Source organism: Seriola dumerili, unplaced genomic scaffold (genome assembly GCF_002260705.1).
Source record: "Seriola dumerili isolate Sdu_G_001 unplaced genomic scaffold, Sdu_1.0 BDQW01000138.1, whole genome shotgun sequence".
Lineage (NCBI taxonomy): Eukaryota > Metazoa > Chordata > Actinopteri > Carangiformes > Carangidae > Seriola > Seriola dumerili.
In genome coordinates, this window is record NW_019174393.1 from 17951740 (window position 1) to 17972048 (window position 20309).

General features: G+C 39.5%; 2 protein-coding genes across 2 annotated transcripts; both read left to right on the forward strand.

The window, feature by feature from the left end:
• Positions 1–9: 9 nt before the first annotated feature.
• LOC111224806 (rab GDP dissociation inhibitor beta-like) lies at positions 10–14898 on the forward strand. Its single transcript, XM_022749464.1, has 10 exons — positions 10–159; positions 7469–7576; positions 7851–7950; positions 8350–8484; positions 8761–8959; positions 9081–9212; positions 10043–10142; positions 11348–11519; positions 12084–12283; positions 13745–14898. The coding sequence occupies exons 1-10, from the start codon at positions 115–117 to the stop codon at positions 13895–13897; spliced, it is 1344 nt and encodes a 447-aa protein (XP_022605185.1). The 5' UTR covers positions 10–114; the 3' UTR covers positions 13898–14898.
• Positions 14899–15424: 526 nt separating this feature from the next.
• On the forward strand, positions 15425–19230 carry LOC111224911 (ankyrin repeat and SOCS box protein 13-like). Its single transcript, XM_022749608.1, has 6 exons — positions 15425–15569; positions 16606–16793; positions 17106–17262; positions 17348–17482; positions 18600–18791; positions 18914–19230. Exons 1-6 carry the CDS (start codon positions 15512–15514, stop codon positions 19069–19071), a joined length of 888 nt encoding a protein of 295 aa, XP_022605329.1. The 5' UTR covers positions 15425–15511; the 3' UTR covers positions 19072–19230.
• The last annotated feature ends 1079 nt before the right edge of the window (positions 19231–20309 follow it).

Below are 20309 nucleotides of genomic sequence, written 5' to 3' on the forward strand. Positions count from 1 at the left end.
GCCCCGCCCCCCGAGGCGCCTGACGCTGAACCGCAGCCCCTTCTCATTTCCACTCCCGCAGGTCTCCATTTTCTTTCCCGATATTCAGGAGCAGAGGAGAAAAGATTTGGAAAAATGAATGAAGAATACGACGTTATCGTTCTGGGCACCGGACTCACGGTGAGAAAGAATCAAACGTTGCGGCCCTCAGCGTTGAAGTGATTTGCAACCTGTTACCAACGCAGTTAGCACTTGACAGTTTGGCTCTGAGCTAACTGGGCCTAATCAGCAGGACTAGCGCTAAGTAGCTAGCTTAGCCGCTAACTCAGAGTGAGCGTTACTTAATGGAAACTGAGCAAAGTAGCGGACGCTAACTGTTAGCATTGTGCTATCTGCAACTGCTATCAATGCCGGAGAAGATTTGCGATACCGACTGTAGACTAACTTAGATTAATAAAAAGTTAAGCTCTCTATCTGTTGCTTTGCTTAGTGAGTACTATATCGACTCTGGATGTAGTAAACCCAGTTACTCAACCGGTTACTTGGAAGTTGAGCGCCAAATCGAGCAGCTTTCCTCTGTCAAGATAAGATTATAACGCGGATGATTAGTCCGCTAACGTTAGCCGACCCAAATTAAGCTAACTAATGAGCCTGCAAACGAACATATAACGACGTGTCACGGCTTCATCGATTAATCTTTCGTACACGGTGCCTGTTAACGTGGGTTGTTCACTGAATTTTAGTCTATATGTATTTTCAGCAAAGGTAACCACTTTTCTGACAAAAGTTTTAAGTTAAAGCAGCTACCTAACTAACCGAAGCTGTCTTAAGTTTACATGCGAGCGCTCAACAGGCTGACGAGTTCGTTCTCAAGCGTAATCAAGCTAACTGTCGCAAAGTTTACGTAGCCTCTGCACTTAAATTACCTAAACTACAAGGTATGTGGGGGAAAGGACGGACTGATTGCTTTCCCTAAGAGCTGAAATACTGTGGACCATGCAACTGGTAGTCAGAAACTTTAGTAATGGATTATTAACCTGCAACTTGAAGTCGAACTACTTCGCGACGTTTGAACTTGCACGCCGAAAAGTCAAGCATAGCTGATGCAGTATAATGTGAGGTGGCAGTGTTTGAGCTATTTATGTGAATGTAAGGTTTGTTTACCCGGAAATTAACTTTGTCAGCATTAACCATGCCTTAGCCTCACGGACAAAATCATACTTCCTGACTGTCAACTCTACATGGCTGAAGCATGTCCTGGAAATCCCGTGATGACTTTACTGCAGTACATAGGCCAGCTTCCTGTCCACTCTGAGGGGCTAAATTCTTTGCAGTTTCTGAACTGTTCTTAGTCCAGAGAACCTCAGTAAACGCTTTTAATGCAAATATTGTCTGCAGCTCAAGCCAGCCTTGTTTGGTTTATGTAAAGTATTATGTTTTAATGGCAGCAAACATTGTTACAAAGTTTTTTGTTCCAGCTCAGAAGCAGGGCCAAAGCTGCTAAGGAGAAAGGGGGTTGGTTAAATTTTGGTGGGCAGTGTGTTGATTTAGCTCACATTTGGGTGTGGTTCCACCAAGACTGAGGAACCGAAAGTACTCTGGACGTACGCTGGAAGCAAGCGAGAGCTAGACTGACTGGCAGCCAGTCTGAAAAGCCCTGCAGATGGAGGCTGAGGCGTTACAGTGAAGCTTCACGTAGTTTTACTTCCCTTATGCAAATCAGTGACTTCACTTCTGTAAGTCTTAAAGCTTCCTCTTCTATGCTTCACAACAGCACTAGCACTGCAATGTTTAGTAACTTAACAGATCACACATAACACCGATAGGCCTATAATTAAAACTCCAAACATTGCTGTTCCAGCTCACTATGTGTACGTGATTTTACTCATGTTAGAACATGCCATGAGGCAGTATCCACTCATTTTGTTTCTTCAAGTGCTTAATAGGAAAGAAAACTTTAATTATGCAGTGCTGCATTTCAGGGGGAACAGACTTAGTGTAGATAAAGATTAGTTACGTCTTACAAATATATGATTCTACATAGACGCTAATCCCTACTATTTATACAGTGTACTAGTTTTATATTCTTAAATGGAAAATTATCTGCCACTAATGACAACTTTTTATGTCATTTTAAAATTGTCAAATTCATGAATCCTACTACTGTACCTTAGAGTGGAGACTATTAGTCCAGCTTTTGTTTGTAAAGCTTCAAGAAGCGAATACGGCAGCGTTTGAGAGGTTGTAGCGTGATGAACATACAGAGACTGCTGTGACAGTTTAACATCAATCTCTACAACAACAAAATGTAGTAGTGGTGTGGGAAAAATTAGTGAAGGAAAAATCTTTTACTTTCACCAGGAAAATTTAAGATTTCTCCATTGAGAACTTCATGTTTCTGGAAATATATCAGTACTTATGTAATAGAGCTGAATCAATTACGCTGTTAATTGATGAGCTGATCTCCAGAAAAATAATTGACAACCATTTTGATAATTGATTAGTCCTGAAATAATTTTTCAAGCAAAAATGTCCGTTCCAGTTCTTTAGTTCCAACTTATTAAACAGGAAAATGTGTCGCTTTTGAGTATCTTTGGGTTTTGGAGCTCTGGTCAGACAAAACAAGACTTATGAACATGTCATGTCGGGCTTTAGGAATTTCTTTTTCCCACCACGATTTTTTCACATTTAATACATCAAATGATTTATCAAGAACATAATAGACTGATTACTTCATCCTGAAAATAATTATTAGTTACAGCCCTAGAGTTAAATATACTGAAGTAGAATTGCTAATAGTTTTCACAGTAATAGATTACAGCTGCTGGCTTTGTGTCTGTAAAAAGGAGGAAATGATGATGAAGGAAATAGATACAATTCTTTCCTTTGCTCACAATATAATGAATAAGAAATGGCAGCATGTTTAGAAGTTTCAGTCACAAAAAACTTACAAAACATGAAGATTTGTATTATTACCTTTATGTCAATCTAATACAGCTATAACCCACATTACAGTCATAAAAATCAATTCCCCTGAGGCCAGGATATTCCTCTTCATTTTGTAAACTTAGTACAGGTTTTCATGTAAATCTTTTATCTGCTGTTTAACTAACAGATGATTGTAATAATTTAAAAGGTGCAACACAGTAAACTACAGTTTAGTTTTATACTGTACAGTATAATTTATAACAAAAGAACATCAGAAAATGAAAATATTTAATCGAAGCATTGCAAGTTCAAAACTGTACTAAGGCACAGTAATTGAGTGAATGTATTTGGTTAGCAATTAGCAGTTATTTTCATTATTGATTTTGAAAATGTTTGATCTATGAATTAGATATTAGATTAATATCGTCACATTAGAGAATCTGGAAACAGACTATTGCATTGATGACTGATTGATTCATTGATTTATCCTCTCAGCTCTGTACTTGTGTTGATTTCAAATAATTTCTTGCTCCAGTGAGTGTGGTGGATTAAAGACCAACAGATTCTTGTGACCTGAAACACTTGAAAGTGTGTTGAAGATTTTCAGTCCAGTAAAATCAAAGCTTGTATCTTCATGCTGTGTGTGTCCTGTCATGTGATTGTAATCGTTTCGAACTGCAGCGACTCATCCAGCTGTTGCTCTCTGTGTTGGACTTTGCTGCCTCTCGCCCGCTCTCAGATTTTTATGGGTCTTATGTGTTAAAAATTGAACAGAGACTTTGCCTCTGCTCCTCATTTGGCTTAATTTTCTGCCTGACTGTATGCTGGATCAGTTTGTTTTCCTCTCTGTCAGCATGGCTACTACCATCTGGCTGAGGTAGTGATGACTAGGCTGCCTCCGGCTCTGTGTCAAAGCCTGTATTTATATAAGCAACAGTCGGTTTCAGTCACATGTCAAACGCAAGGAGTGACAGTGACACATCAGAACAGTTCGGTCTTCCGCAGAGATTCATCTCTAGCCATACTGCGTGTCCTTCATGTCAGTGGTGTTGCAGTGTCATATAGTAGATGAAATGTTTACAGATAGAGGCGATCTGATTTCACTGCAGTGCGTTATTTTGGGAGAGCACCTATGTAGAAGACAGCTCTGAGCTTTACTGGGTCACGTCCTGTGAGCTGTGTTCAGACAATATCGCCACTCGGGTTCACAGGAAAAACAGACGTCAACAGCTAAAAGACAGCTTTGAATTTGGTATTGAAGGCTGGGGACTGGAGGTGTTAAGTGTGGGGGCAGATTTGTTGAGAAAGGTTACAGATTAAGGCACCTATAGACTGTACTGTAACAATAAGTACAAGCTCAACAAGTTTCATATTACACTGCGCAAGATGGGTGAGATGAAGTCTTAGTCACAGTTTATATCAGGCAATTTCATTTTGGAGGCATCGCAGATTGTGCGGTGAACCTCTGGTGATTTGTAGTGCTTTAATGTAAATAGAAAAAGATGCAAGCAGAGACGTCATCAACTTGTATCCACCTCTTAAGAAAATGTAATAGAACCATAAAGAAGCTTCGGCCATAGCACTGAATCTCCAATGCACTGAAAGAGATGAGGAGATACATTGTAAAGCCGGTTTGTGGAAGGGATAAGATGACAATATGACTTTTTTTTGCAAAGTGAATTTTGGGTAACTATGTTTTCAGTGTTCTGGATCCTTTCGCGCCATAATCTGATTAGTTGGTTTGGAAGTGTCAGCCATAGCACGAGTACCATCGTGAGAAATTTCTGACATTTTCAGTTTTGTTGTGGTCACTGAACCTCGAAACTGGCTGTTGGTCTCATAGCACAGTCTACAGCCACCATGTGGTTTCACCATGTTTTTCTTACAATTCTCAACGTAAATGTGGAACAGACCAAAAAAATCGCAGCGTTAATGGCTCTTAAGGTTAAAGCATTGAGGTCCAAACCAATCTCTCTAACGGGTGTCACTTCACTTTTCTCCTCTGTGTGGATGTAGTGTGAAGACTACACATGCTATAAAGATGCATGATGTGTGGTTTAAGTTAAAGAGAGGGCTGTACTGTGTCTGGAAATGTAATGAATACATAAATTGAGAAACACAAGGTTTTTGTGGTAAACAATATTTCCGCTTGGTTGTCACAGCTTTTAACATTATAGTTTTAGCCTCTTAGCTTTAGCATTTCTGTTACTTTACTGATACTCTGTGGTCAGCTCTTTTTTCCGTGTCCAATTTCTCATTTTCTACCGTTAATGTCAATCAGTTTGTGGAAATGATTGATTGATTTAATGAAGTTTTGGTGAAAATGAAAAGTGTACCTTTGAGGATTAAATTGTTTGTAGCGAGACAGCTGCTCTTCGAGCTGACAGTCAGCAGTGAGCCTTCAGGGCTGACACTGAGCCTTCATTCACCATAATGAAATAGGTGCAGAGTGGAAACACACAAATGGTAGGAACCCTGTCACTTCCTGTTAGAACAGACCACAGTCTGTACACTGAGGGAGTGTAGGCGACATCAACCTGTGAATGTTTATTTTGTCATGTGAGAAACAAGTTATACCACATACTGTCAGAGAGTGTTAGCTGTCATTTGGTAGTAAAAGTTTTAAAGTCCACACAGTCATATGATACACACTGTGTTTTCCTGCATCTACAAACTCGCTGCTGTAATCGGATTAAGGCCTTTGGCTGTTGGGAATTCCAGACTCCGGCAAACATGCACATTTTCCCTCATCATTACCAAGCTTTAGAAACTTAAACTTCACTATGAAAGCTGTGGTCATCCTCACAGTTCACAAAAACATGGCAGACATTATGTTGACATGAGGTGTGCCAGAACTCAATTCATAGATCTGCCCGTGTCTTCTTATATTGTTGGTTCTGTTAATGTCTGAGGAGGCGATCACACCTAAGTTTTCAGTTAAAACAACTGAATAACTTGCAGGATTTGTAGTTGTACATTAACTTATATGAGAACATATGTTACTGTCAAGGATAAAATTACCGCAAAATGGCTTAATCACATACAATATGTCCATGTAGTGTTGGGGTGGTGCTAATCCAATGTTAAACTATTAATCAAAACCTACAATGTAGCTGTCTATAGTAGATAATCCCTTGTGCTGAGTATAAATCCAGTTTCTGTGTGGCTCTGGTGGCCAAGAACAGATAACCATGTCTGGTTTTGGTTAATCCAGTGAATGAAATGCTTGACAAAGCAGGGAGCTAAACATCAGAGATACTTATTTTTGTCTTTATTGGACAGTTCAAAGTACAGAAAAGAATGGACACAAGGGGAGAGACTAAGTGTATGACACAACAAAGGTCCCCCATTGGAAGGCATGCTAAGGTTACATGGTATGTGTCTTGACGTCATCTATCAGGATACCCCATTGAAGTCCACTTATTGATTTGCAACATGGTTTTACAGAGGGGTCTCCGAGGTCCGTGGTTAGGTGGGGGGGGGGGGGGGTTCATTATCCCAAATAGGAAACATGCTTGTTCGACTGCAGAATTAGCTGTTGCCTCCGGTGATCTGGTCATAGCTCTTGCTGGAGTTTATAAAGGAGTCAGTAGTTTTACACTGAAACTGCCGACATGAAGGCCAGTTTTAAGGTAAGACAGCTCACACTGATACGGTGTGTTAAAGGCTGTTTAAAGGGATCAGATGAGATTTGCATAAAATGGAAATTTGTCTTTGACAACCTGACAACACAGTAGAAACACAAAAATACATAAAATACACAACATACAGGGGGCATGCGGTTAAGACAAAAGGTATGTAATTTTACAGGTTTACAGCGATCTGCTTTATTTCCAAACACTGAAAATGTCTACATCAAGCTAATATGACACTGTTAATATGTTTTCTATCCCAACGCTGCACGCTCGTTCTCGGTAGTTTGTAAAGAGGAAAGTAGACAATAAACCCTGAGATGATGCTTACTTCAACTCTCAGCTGGGTCGGGATAACAGGAAAAAAAATGCTGTTATGAAATCACAATTTTGTATTTTTGGCTTAATGTAGTAAATGACAATAGAAAAAATATAATAAATACAATAAAAAAAAAAATTACAGAGCCACTGATCAGGTAATTATAAATAGTGGTATAATTTCTCTATGATGGCAGGGATGAGTTGCTGACCAAAACAGTATTGTGTGGCATTCTGACTGTCTGCAGAGGACTTTGCACAACAGTAGTTGTTCCAGTGATCTGTTCCAACTGGACCGGCCCACTGAGGCCAAAACTTTTCAACCATACAGATCAGAGGATTAAAAGCCACAGCCATGCCAGACAGAGTTCACATTTGTCCATTTATTTCAAAGTGGTGGATGATGTGACGACTGGAAAGAGTTTAGTTAGTTTAATCACAGCAACAAAACACAGAATGTTGAGAGAATCTGCCCCATGTTTGATAAAATCAAAGATGACTGGCATGTATGTTGATACAAGCGGGGTGCAGAGTAGGTAGAGACTGGGAAATAGGAGTTTCCCAGTATAGTTCATCTTGGTCTTATTCCCCTTTTTGTTTTCTCCCAACAGGAATGCATTTTATCAGGCATCATGTCAGTGAAGGGGAAGAAGGTTCTGCACATGGACCGCAACTCCTACTATGGAGCCGAGAGCGCATCCATCACACCGCTGGAAGATGTGAGTCGAATTTGTGACACTGGAATTAAAACCATACGAAGAAGCTGCAGACTGTGGCATTGTGATGAATAAACGTCGGCATATTTACTTTGTGGGTTAGGCTGAAGTGTCTTTTTTAACTCGGTGGATTATACTTGATCAACCTTGTTCTGAAAGACCATACATTCACTGGTGCCTGCAGCTTAGTGTGACATTTTTGTGAAATACTATTTCCTGAAAATTTACTGAAGTGAGCCCAACTCTAATAGTTACCTGGCTTTATGTCTCTCTACAGCTCTACAAGCGCTTCAACCTTCCTGGCAGCCCTCCTGAGTCGATGGGAAAGGGCCGGGATTGGAACGTGGACCTCATCCCTAAATTCCTTATGGCCAATGGTATACTTAGATCACTGTGTACCGTCTGCATATCACATGCAGCTTTAGCTTGTGACCTCTTTAGCAGAACAGGGCATGCAAAGTGTGAACCAAATAACTGCAGTTGGATCTTTGTTTCCACACAGGGCTGTGAGTTTTAGCTTAGTTATTACTGAATGTTGACTCCTGTTACTTCCTTACTTTCTGGAAAAGGAGTGTCATAGTTAAAACAAGGTTTAACATTTAAAATGTATTCAAGTATCAGCAGGAATCACAGTTAACACTTAACTGCAGCTAGAAAAGATCAGTAACATGGTAAAAATTATAAGGATGTTGATGTTTGATGAATATTTTCATGAATGAAGTAACGTTTTGTGTTTTTGCGCAAGTAACAGTGATGTTTGCATCTCCTCCTCTCAGGTCAGCTGGTCCGCATGCTGCTGATTACACAGGTGACTCGCTACCTGGATTTCAAAGTGATTGAAGGCAGTTACGTGTACAAGGCCGGCAAAATCTATAAAGTCCCCTCTACTGAGACTGAGGCTCTGGCATCCAGTAAGTTATTAGAAAATGTGGTGAAAAATGACTGAACAGGGATTAGGAAAAAAATATGTGGAAACAATCACAATGTTTTTGATTTATTTTCTGAATTTCAGTCTTTTGACGGATCCACTGGTTTTATGAGTTTTTCAGTAATGTTGTTTGGCTCTAGGCCTTCACACACTCAAAAGTTGTTTGCATGTAGAATTGATACAGTAAAGCTTGCTTTTCTCTCACTCCGTTGCCTTTGACATGGGTCCACTCAAAGTCTAAACTCTCGGTCTCCTAAAGGTCTGATGGGCTTGTTTGAGAAACGGCGCTTCAGAAAGTTTCTGATCTTCATCGCCAACTTCGACGAGAATGACCCCAAAACCATGGAAGGCGTGGACCCCAACAAGACGACGATGAGGGCCATTTTCCAGAAGTTCAGCCTTGGCCAGGAAGTCATAGACTTCACTGGCCACTCCCTCGCCCTCTACCGCACAGACGAGTCAGTGGCTTTTCTTTCATTAGTGTTATTTTTTAACTTAAAGTGCACGTTACTGTGATGCTGTCTCCCCCAGCCTCGATAAATTGAGAGTTTTAAATGGTCTCCATCTCTCTTCACTCAGTTACCTGGATCAACCTTGCGTTGAAACAATAAACAGGATAAAGCTTTACAGTGAGTCTCTGGCCAGATACGGCAAGAGCCCGTACCTCTACCCTCTGTATGGCCTGGGAGAACTGCCACAAGGCTTCGCCAGGTAGGAATGACTGTGTAATATTTGTATCTGTTGTGTCAGTGCACTTTTCCCACAGGGACTTTTAACTGCCTGACGTCATGTCTCAAAGTAACATCACACATGGCTCTTTATGAGCAAAACGTTCCAGTCACTATTGATGCAAAGGAACTGAACAAGGAACTAAAAGTCTCTGTTGCAGACTCCTGTTTGCAGTTCCTCTGCATCATAACTGATTTCATATTAATAAGCAGTAACAGTAAAACATTTATGCTCAACATTAGATAGAGGCAGAACCTTCTCTCCGTACTCTACGTTAATTTCATCTGTGTTTGTGCACATTTTCTGAAAGCTTAGGGAGACAGACGAAATGGTACCGCTGGAAATCGTAGGGCAGTGTAGCCAGTAGTTCAAGTGAGACGTGATCATAGGACATGAAGATTTTTTTTTTTTTTAAAAATAGCGGAACTTTTTGAGGCAAGGTTACAACACTGCCTTCACTGTTGTAATGTTTGTTTTTGTTGTAGAATGTATTAATGTTCACCTCAAGACGGGTCTATACCTGGAGATTGAGCATTGTGAACTGAAGTGCTTCTTAATTGTTGTCATTCATTCAGTCATTTTATTTTGCGATACCTCACATCACCACATATTTCACACAAAACATACACAAACTCGTCATGCTTTCGTCACTGAAAGAAAAGTACTGTAGAACCCCATCATTAAGGAAGTTATTGATTCAGTATTAAACATGTTCCTGTGTGATGTTATTACTACTATTATTAATATAACACTACCATTCATTCAGCTCTTATCTTTTGATAACAGGAAGTAACATTGTGATTCCATTCCAGGCTGAGTGCAATCTACGGTGGGACGTATATGTTGAACAAGCCCATCGAGGAGATCGTGGTGGAGAACGGGAAGGTGGTTGGAGTCAAGTCTGAGGGAGAGGTGAGTGTTTTCTTCTCAACATATTGGATTCCTGTGTTAAACATCTGTCATTTGAGTGACCATCGAGACAGTATTTGACTACACTGGGGTGGTCAAAAAAACATAAGCTTTGTTTTAAAGGCATTGTACTGGTATGGAGGTGATTTTTCTGTTGTACAGCAGTCAGGGTTACTGCAAAATTGAAAAAGTAATGGGAGCATGGATGTCGTCTGCTTTTGTGGTGGCATGTCCCCTAAACGCCTCACATGCATGTTAGCCTGGCAGCTGCACACAGAGAAACCTCTAGTCCTCACTCAGGTAGTGCAGTGCAGTGTACACTATGCAGACAGGTGTGTGGATAAAAATTGGTTATTTTGAAAGAGTTCCAAAGATTTACCTCATTTAAAACCTTGTGATTTCATCTCCCTGTGCCGGTCTTAGGCCGGATTTGGGCAGCCTGCCCAGGGAGATTAAGTATGGGAAACACTGGTAAGGAGGGGTTCTCGCTACCATTAGTTGTCTCTGTGTCATGGGTCCAGTTGTGGTGACGACAAATGATCAGGCGTCAGAAATAACAAGGAGCAGGTGGTGCTATGACCTCACCACTTGGTACATCACCTCATGATTTGAATCACAGCACAGAGATGGAATTAAGTCGCACTTTGGATTTAGCAACAGCTAACAGCTTTTTAGTATCCATTAGAATTTAATAATGAATTATTATTAATCATTAATTCTTTTACTGCTCACCCACACAGATACTGCACCAATCAAATTACCATTATTACCAGTGTGAGACAGAACCACAGATTTCTTCTCTTTGCCTATTACAGTTTTGACCAAATAAGAACACAGGTCAAAATAAATCCCACAGAGACATACAGTCATCGAGCACTTTATTAGGAACACCATGCTAAGGTAGGGAAGGGCCTCAGTTCTTCAGATGTCTGAAACTTTCCTCTGAGACTCTGCTCCATATTGACATGCCTGCATCACATGATTTCTGCAGATCTGTCATTGCATTACTGCCACATGATTGGCTGATGGATGATTGCATGAATACGCAGGTGCACAGGTGTTCCTAATAAAGTGCTCAGTGAGTGTGTACTGATGAAGTTATTAAAGGAAAAAAACATCGCACAATCACATTCTTAAATCCCCTTTACCAGGAATTAAACCACTCTCTCCTCTGACCTTTGACCTCTGCCTGTGTTTACTCACCACAGATCGCCAGGTGCAAGCAGCTGATCTGTGACCCCAGTTATGTCATGGATCGCACCACCAAAGTGGGTCAAGTGATCAGAGTCATCTGCATCTTGAGTCACCCAGTCGGCAACACCGGCGACATCAACTCCTGCCAGATCATCATCCCCCAGAATCAGGTCAACAGGAAGCACGGTGAGGACACAGGGGACACAAACAGACTTCATAGTTCATCGTTTCTGTATTATCTTAAACAGAGAACATAGGAAGAAAAAAGATGATGGCCTGAACATGGCTGATTCCTCCGCAGTCAGATGAAAGCAAAAATGTTGTATTGGAGGTAGGCAGAGGGAAAGGGAAGTTTAGGATTAAGTTAAGAGCTGCACACACAAATGATAAAAATTCTTGAAAAAATAACTTAGATTTTAGAAAACAAAAATGGGGTCTGATGTGTTCTGGTGCACAAAATTATATCCAGTCCACTTATTTAAAACAGCCATAGAAATACATATAAATGTGGCAGCTGCTTAAGTGTATTATCCACTTTTGATGTTATTCTATTCATTGAGGTGGTGGTGGTAAATGTGTGAAATCCTGTGTTGGTATCTCTGGTTTTAACAGACTTTGCTCAAGTTCTACCCAGAGCTATGACAATGAATAGACTACACGGACAGCAAGCTGAGTCAAATTAAATGCACCGATCTTAACTTCTCCACAGTCAAAGCACCAGACACTAACTGTCGCTTTTCCTCTTTCCAGACATCTACGTTTGTATGATATCCTTTGCTCACAACGTGGCAGCACAGGGTAAATACATCGCCATCGTCAGCACTACAGTGGAGACAAACAACCCAGAGAAAGAGATCAAGCCGGCCCTGGACCTCCTGGAGCCCATCGAGCAGAAGTTTGTCAGCATCAGTGACCAGTATGCACCCACTGACAGTGGCACTGACAGCCAGGTACAACCACCGGGATAATATGAAATATACAGGACCTCCCTGCAGTCGTTGCATGTATTAGCCCATGACTGAAAGCTGTCAGCAGGATTCAATATTTGATACCTGCGGCTTTAGGCTACATCCACACTTCTACGTTGAAGTTTTAAAACGCATCTCTTTTGCTCCACACACTAATCCGGAGTGTTTGATGCCTAAAACAGAGGCTCAAAGCAACATGGATAACAAATTACAAGTGTCACTGACCTTGTTGTCTTAGCTAGCAGCTGTTGTTCAGTTAAATTCTGTATTTTCACGCTTTATCTACAACCATCTTTGTTTTTCTTCATTGGTAGTATTTTGTGCAACTAATCAACTGCAGAGTAGACAATCTGCTTCCTGTTTACACTAGCAGGTGCCCAGTGTACGTGAATGGCCATGTGATATGCATTTTCAGGTCTGATAGTTTGGACGGAGACCGTTTTGATTTTAAAAAACTGTTTTAAAATGAAAATGTGTTTGTGTGGACGCAGCCAAATTTTTCAGATTATTTACTGATGGATGAATCGTTCATTTATAAATTCTTTTTACAATTTCTATTTTTAATGTGTATTGAAATATTAAATTATTATACTTTTCCTGTGACATCCCTGGTCCGCCATAAAGTACGGTGTCCCTTTTGAATGTAATGATTAGAATAATGTATAAGTAATTTCAGCTATTCCAGTAACGTAGCTTTTATTACTGAATGTGAAGTTCACACTGATCTGACTTTCAGATATTTGTCTGGCCAGGGACTAGTGCTAGTGCTGCACTACTTTCAGAGTTAAATGATAATAATAAGGGTTAATGATGATGATAATAATGATGATAATAATAATAATAATAATAATAATAATAATAATAATAATAGCATAAAAATGCCCCCCACAAACATAAATAATGTCAGTGACACAGGCCAGGTGAAACGAGATTTTGATCCAGAAATTCAATCTATAAACCTGTGGAAGTCTTCTTAAAAACAGGCTACAATGTAAAGTATAAATGGGCTGAAACATTACCAAAACTAACTAATTGTAATTAACTAATTGTGGGGTTTATTGAAGTAGCTATGCAGGATTGGGTATGTAAAAATAACATTAAATATGCCCCAAAATCCCAAACACTACATTGTAACATAAACCAGATTTTATGCAGATGTATATGTGTATGATCCCTACCCTGACAGTGGTGGAAATTATATTAAGATTTTCTACATTTATTGTTGTCATCATATTGCATAAAGGTGACTCGCTTTGTAACATTTAATGTAACGGATGAATTTCCGATTGTGTGAGAACATGCCATCTTTGCACCACTGTGCTGTTTTGCTGCCATCTTGTGTGTGCCGGTGTCAGCCGGCACAGGAAACGCTGTGTGTTCTGAGGATCTGAAACAAATCACCTTGAATAATTACCGTATGTAAACTTTTTGTATTTTATCTAGATTTTCATCTCCCGTACATACGATGCCACGACTCACTTTGAGACCACCTGTGACGACATCAAGGACATCTATCGGAGGATGACTGGCTCAGACTTTGACTTTGCCGAGATGGAGCGCAGGAAGCAGGACATCTTCGGCGACGCCGCAGAGTAGAGGCGTCCGCATCACTCCTGATCATCAAAGACAACGCTGCCGACAACTGAAATCTTACAAAAAATAGAAAACCTACACAAAAATGTACACACCAATGGGCCGGCCGATTATCCCAGTAAATGGTCTGCCCATTGAGGAAATTCATGATATATAGAGAGATATGATATAGTATTGTTGGATAGGGTTCAGGGAGGGAGCTATGCTTTTTCAAATCACATTCAGATGGATGGTTATGCCTAATACACAGTAATACCCTTCTTTCAACTGCGTCATCATGTCATGATGATGCATAGTCCAAAGATGCCAAATAAAATCATAATTCATAATCAGTAGTATCTGACAGAGAGAGTGTGTGGAGGGGAAACCAATTTTTCTGTCATTGTATAAAAGGTGTTTGGAAGAAATTTAATATCTGCATATAAGTTATTTTTCTCTGCAGGTGTTTTTCCATGTCAGGATGTGAGAGAAGTAGCTTGGTTTTGTGCGTCTGAATAAAATCATGAGCAGTTGAGTGCTCCTCACAGGGTGCAGCAGACAGCTGTGTGAGGTAGCGCCTCAGCTGCCATCTTGAATTGTCAGTTTGTGAATTAAAATGGTTTAGGGGTGTGTGCGCTTGATATTTTTGTGTGTCTTTACCCCCTTTATGTTGTCTAATCTCCAGCACAGCCAGACAGTAAACTGTAAACTTAACCACAAGGTAACTATAGTCCAGCATAAACTACCTGAACCTGTTTTCAACAGTCAGTTAATATAACGCATAAGTGGAGATGTATTAGTTCTTGTATTATGCAAAATGATGGAAAACTCAAGCATTGACAGCAGATTGATGGGAAGTGTGATTTGACTGTAATTGCTTAAGAAGGACCAAATGTGTACTGCAGCAGTATTGAATTGATGAGAGCCCTGTGATATCTTGTTTTCAACAACCGTTCAAAAAACATCTTGGGCTCAAATGATTTCTGTACTGCAAAGTAAAAAAACAACTTTGTCAAAAACAAAAACTGTGTTTGATTCATTCATTCTTTCTTACAACTCTGGAGTGATGAATGACTGATAAATAAACAACAGAAGTGAAAATACATGTATAGATTTCTACAAATGATATCCTTTAGGACAGTTGCAGACTATTTTAATATTACTAACACTTATTGTAAGTCCGGTGTTTTGAAATTATTTATAACAAAGATCTTTTAACTGAGTTACTGCAGCCTCCCAACAGAAGTTAAAGGTGCACCGATATGTCTGGTAGGTGTCAGTTACACCTTTTAATAGATGTTCCTAGGCACAAAGTAAGTGGCAGCATACATAAAAATAAGTTAAAACAGATTAAATATAGTAAAAGTTTGGTCAATACTATCAATGGAGTTCTGATATATTAGATATCTTCAGTGTGACTACGTGATATTCAGTTTTAATGTGTTGGGGGACTTCAGAAATACCACGACAATATTTCCAAGTAGCATCACAGGACACCTGACACCTTTGAAACTACGAGTCCCACAATCCTCTGCTGCCGTTCCACTGGACACTTGTAACATTATATCCTATGGTTATATCTAATGTTTATGGATTTAGTCCTGTGCCTCAGCCGGTGTCTCCCAACACTAACGTGTTATGAGCGGTAAAAACATGGAGGTGACAGCTGCACGCCGCTCGTTTCTTTGTGATATCGGTGAGCAATTATAACAGGTTTACACAGCAGCTAATGTTAGCTTCCTTATGAATGTTGAGACTGTCAGAATCTTGCTCGTACTGTCACTTTTTCTGCCGCACTGTTTTTAAAATTCAGACCACAATAATGTCAACCATGACCGTCACATACAGGCTAATACGTGAGTTATGTGAGGCTAAATGACATTTTAGCTAAATAGTTACTGGACTGCTAGCAGTTAGTGCTATACATTTTTATCGAGTAGTTTCAGTAGTTATGGCTAAGTAGCTTATTAAGATATTAAGCATATCAAGTATATTAAGCAGCAGGCTTCATAAAGATGTTAACTTTAATCACTTTATTTTTTATTTTACTGTAAATAAACAAAAACTCTAGGGGGTTTATATGTGTGAGTGTGTGTGTGTTTGTGTGTGTGTGTGTGTGTGTTTACACGTGTATATGTATGTACAGTCGGGTCCACTGTATAATAATAATAATAATAATGACAAACTTTATTTGTATTGCACCTTTCAGGCAAGAAATGGAGCACAAAGTACTTTAGGACAAAGACATTACATGCACCAAGTGCTTCACATGAAAAGACACAAAATGAAAGTAAAATCACGTTAAAAACATGAATGTCAAATGAGATAGAGGGAATAATAATAAACTAATAACAGAAAAAATTAATAATAAAAATAAATGAAAAATGTATAACACAGAATGCATAAAATCAGTAAGACCTTATACTTTTAACAGCATTTAAAAGAAGAATGTATATATGTATGCATTATTATAATTTTATGTTATATTCATATATATTATTTTTTACAACCAGAAAAAAAAAGTTAAGCTAAGACAAAATATTAAGTTCATAAGTTTATGTTGTTGGTTTTTAAATAGTAAGTAATATTTATAGTTTATTTATTGTAACATTAATAGTGTTTATATAGCGATAAACCTGTGCAATTGATCGATTGACAGAATAACTGAACAAAGCTTGTGTGGTATCATTACATGTGTAACTGTACTGATTCTGTGCTGCTGTGTGTGTTAGGTTTCTGGGCAGACCGGACGGCCCTGCACGAGGCAGCGTTCCACGGCAGGGTGCTGCAGGTGAAACAGCTGATAGAGAGGGGAGCCTCAGTCAACATGGTGACCGTGGACAACATCACTCCGCTCCACGAGTCCTGCATGCAGGCTCATCCAAAGTGTGCCCAGCTGCTGCTGGAGGCTGGAGCCCAGGTGAGATAAACATCTCACACAACACGAACCACCCCCAACCTATGGAGGACCAAACCTGACTCGTGCAGATATGAATAAATAAAATGCTTAAATAAACTGGGACACCTTATCACAAGCAGTGGTGATGCAATCTAATACAGAATAAATACTATCTTTGTGCGGTTTGTGAAGCAAACTACAGGCTCAAATGTTACAATGGATTTGATACTGAAGTTGATACTTTGCCAACTGCGACATGTGCTACTAAAATCTTAACAATCATCTAAAGATGTATAGAAAAAATAAAATGAGATTTTTCTGTGGTCTCTCCAGGTGGATGTTCGGACCATCCATGGCAGCACCCCTCTCTGTAACGCCTGTGGCTCTGGCAGCCTGGAGTGTGCCAAGCTGCTGCTGGAGTATGGAGCCAAAGTGAACCCGTCCCTCACAGCTCTCACTGCCTCGCCGCTCCATGAGGCCTGCATACGAGGTAACACTACAGCAGCAGTAAGAGAGAGTTCAACCAGTCATGTCATCCTTATTCACTGTGAATGAAACTGTACACCCCCTCTCAGGTAGTGTCGACGTTGTGAGGCTGATGATAGCCAGCGGTGCTAAGCTGGAGGCGTATGATGTCCACTTTGGACCTCCACTGCACATCACATGTGCTAAAGGACACGTGAACTGTGTGAAGGAGCTGCTGATTGCAGGTCAGTATTACCAACATTTACCCATTGTCCTGTAATCTGCCTCATTTAATTCTACTTTTATAATGATAATAATAACAATTTCCTACATTTCCCACAATGCTCACAACAACTTGCAGAGAAAAGGCCTCTAAATTAGGCCTGAAGGATATGTAAAACGTCATACTGTGATTATTTTGGCAGATGTTGTAAAATGAGTCACTAGTCATTTTTGTTTTTTAATTTTTCACTGAAAAAAATATAAAAATGATGATGATGTAGTTTTTGTTGTCTTGTACCAAACAAACATCTTCCTTTACATCTGGAGAATATGATTTGTGGGCCAGGGCGTCTCTGGAGTACCACAATGGTTCATTTACGGTTTGTTAACACATGACACATTTTACCTTTATCTAAAAAATTGCAGCTCTGGCAATTTGGATATTGCACTTGGGCATATTGCAATTTTGAAATATTTTGAGTAATTGTTCAGCCGCAGTCAGAATTTCTGTCTGTACAATGACATGACACAAGAACATACAAGTAGTTGAATATACACAAGTAATGAACTAAGGAGCTAAAACAAATGTGCATCGTGTTTCAGTGATATTAGAAGGCTTTTGTCTTTAGCAGACTAAAAGCCAACATTTCTAAACTATATAGTAAATGTTTCCATGGCACAGGCTGATTATCTTTGGTTGCAGTAGAACGGGATGATTTGATTTGTTGCTTCTTCCATTTTGTTCTTTTTGAATAACTGAATATAACATTTTTCCAGTTGAGTATTGATTTGTTGAATTACTCTGTTTCTTAAATCATATGATTTAGCTGTGTGGCTGCATTGCATTCTGGTCTATTCTTCTTTTATCCTGCATTTCTTACTGTATGATAGATGAACATCAGACTGACCTTTGCTCTTTGATCTAAGAGACTAACGGCAAAACTATGACAAAGTCCATGTTTGATAGCTGCATGCTAAAGAAAAACACATCACCAAGCAAACAACATGGGCCCAGGAATGGAGGCTTATTGTCAGCTGTAATAACACTGTATGAGGGTGGATTTTAGCAAATCATTCTGATAATTTCAGCTGTAATGATTCCATAAATGTAAAAAATAAGTTCCTCTTGACTTCCTGCAGGTGCCAAAGTGAATTCAGTGAAGTTCCATGAGACAGCTCTGCACCATGCAGCTCGAGCCCACATGGTGGACATGATTGAGCTGTTGGTGGAGTTCGGAGCCAACGTGTATGCTAGTGACAACCTGGGAAGAAAACCTGTGGACTACACAACACCTGCGTCTCCCTCTCACACCTGCCTGGAGTTTTATGAAAGTAAATTCCTCAACTGTTTCTGAATCACAACCAGAGAAAACAGAAAGCTGTTAGAAGTCATTTCTTAATTTGTGATTCTGTCGGTTTTGCTTTTGAATCTGAAAACCTCTTCTTCTCGTCAGGTAATCCTCTGAGCCTGCAGCAGCTCTGTAGAATCACTGTGAGGATGACGCTTGGCACCAGAGCCTCAGAGGTCATAGGTCAGCTGAACATATCCCCCCGCATCCACAGCTACCTCCAGCACTGTGACCGTCCCCCATCACTGCAGAGGGACACATGAACGGATATATGAGAGACTGCATCATGGACAACATATCTGCTTATAATTTAAAACATATTAGGTTATCCATCATAAATTGATTAATGTAAGTCATGTCCCATACACAGATGTAATATATGTACATATATTGAATTTTCATAAATGAAATATATATACATATAAAATAAAAACATATTTGTAATAATGACATATAAAACCTATTAGAAATTGTAACAGTTTCATATATTGACATATATGTATAGCCCATACGAATATGGTTCCGGGTTCGAGTCCCGGCTCGGACGCGGGATCTTTCTGTGTGGAGTTTGCATGTTCTCCCCGTGCCTGTGTGGGTTCTCTCCGGGTACTCCCGCTTCCTCCCACAGTCCAAAGACATGCAAATGGGGACTAGGCTGATTGGATACTCTAAATTGACCATAGGTGTGGCTGTGAGAGTGAATGGTTGTCTGTCTCTGTGTGTTTGCCCTGCGATGGACTGGTGACCTGTCCAGGGTGTACCTCGCCTCTCGCCCGAAAGGATGCTGGGATAGGCTCTAGCCCCCCCACAACCCTACTAGAGGATAAGCGCTAGGAAATGAATGAATACAAATATGTATGTTTATGCATATGCTTATATAGTACATTACATATATTTAAGTTACATATGTTACATAAATATATATCCATCCGAAAGCCTGTTGATATTATATATTATTTATTATTAGTATATTATTGGATAGAAATCTTAAATTTATGAGAAATGAATACAAAAACATGATAATCATATAGATTTTTTAAATGTATGTTGTTTTAATAGATGCAACATGTCATATATGGTAAAAATTCATCTAATCGATATTTTTAATGTATGTAAATATACAAATTTTACCATGGGTTTTTCATCTATGTTATGAACTTAAATCTTCATATATCCAGAGAATGTGTACATGAAATAATGATAATAATAATAATAATATATCCCCTTATAGTTAACATATATAGCAACTTCACTCTTGATAAAGGGACATATATGTCATATATTACATTTCTGTGTGGGGTGACGGGAATTACGTCGTCATTGCATCATTACGTCTTAAATTATGTCCATGTCGTTGTATTATGATATAATGTCGTGTATTATGTAACATTATTTATATTGAAGAATAAATACTGGTGTTAAAGAAAAATACAATTCCCAGCATGCATTTTGACTCCCGGGTATGCCACTCGTCTGCTGCTGCAGCCGCATGTAAACATTA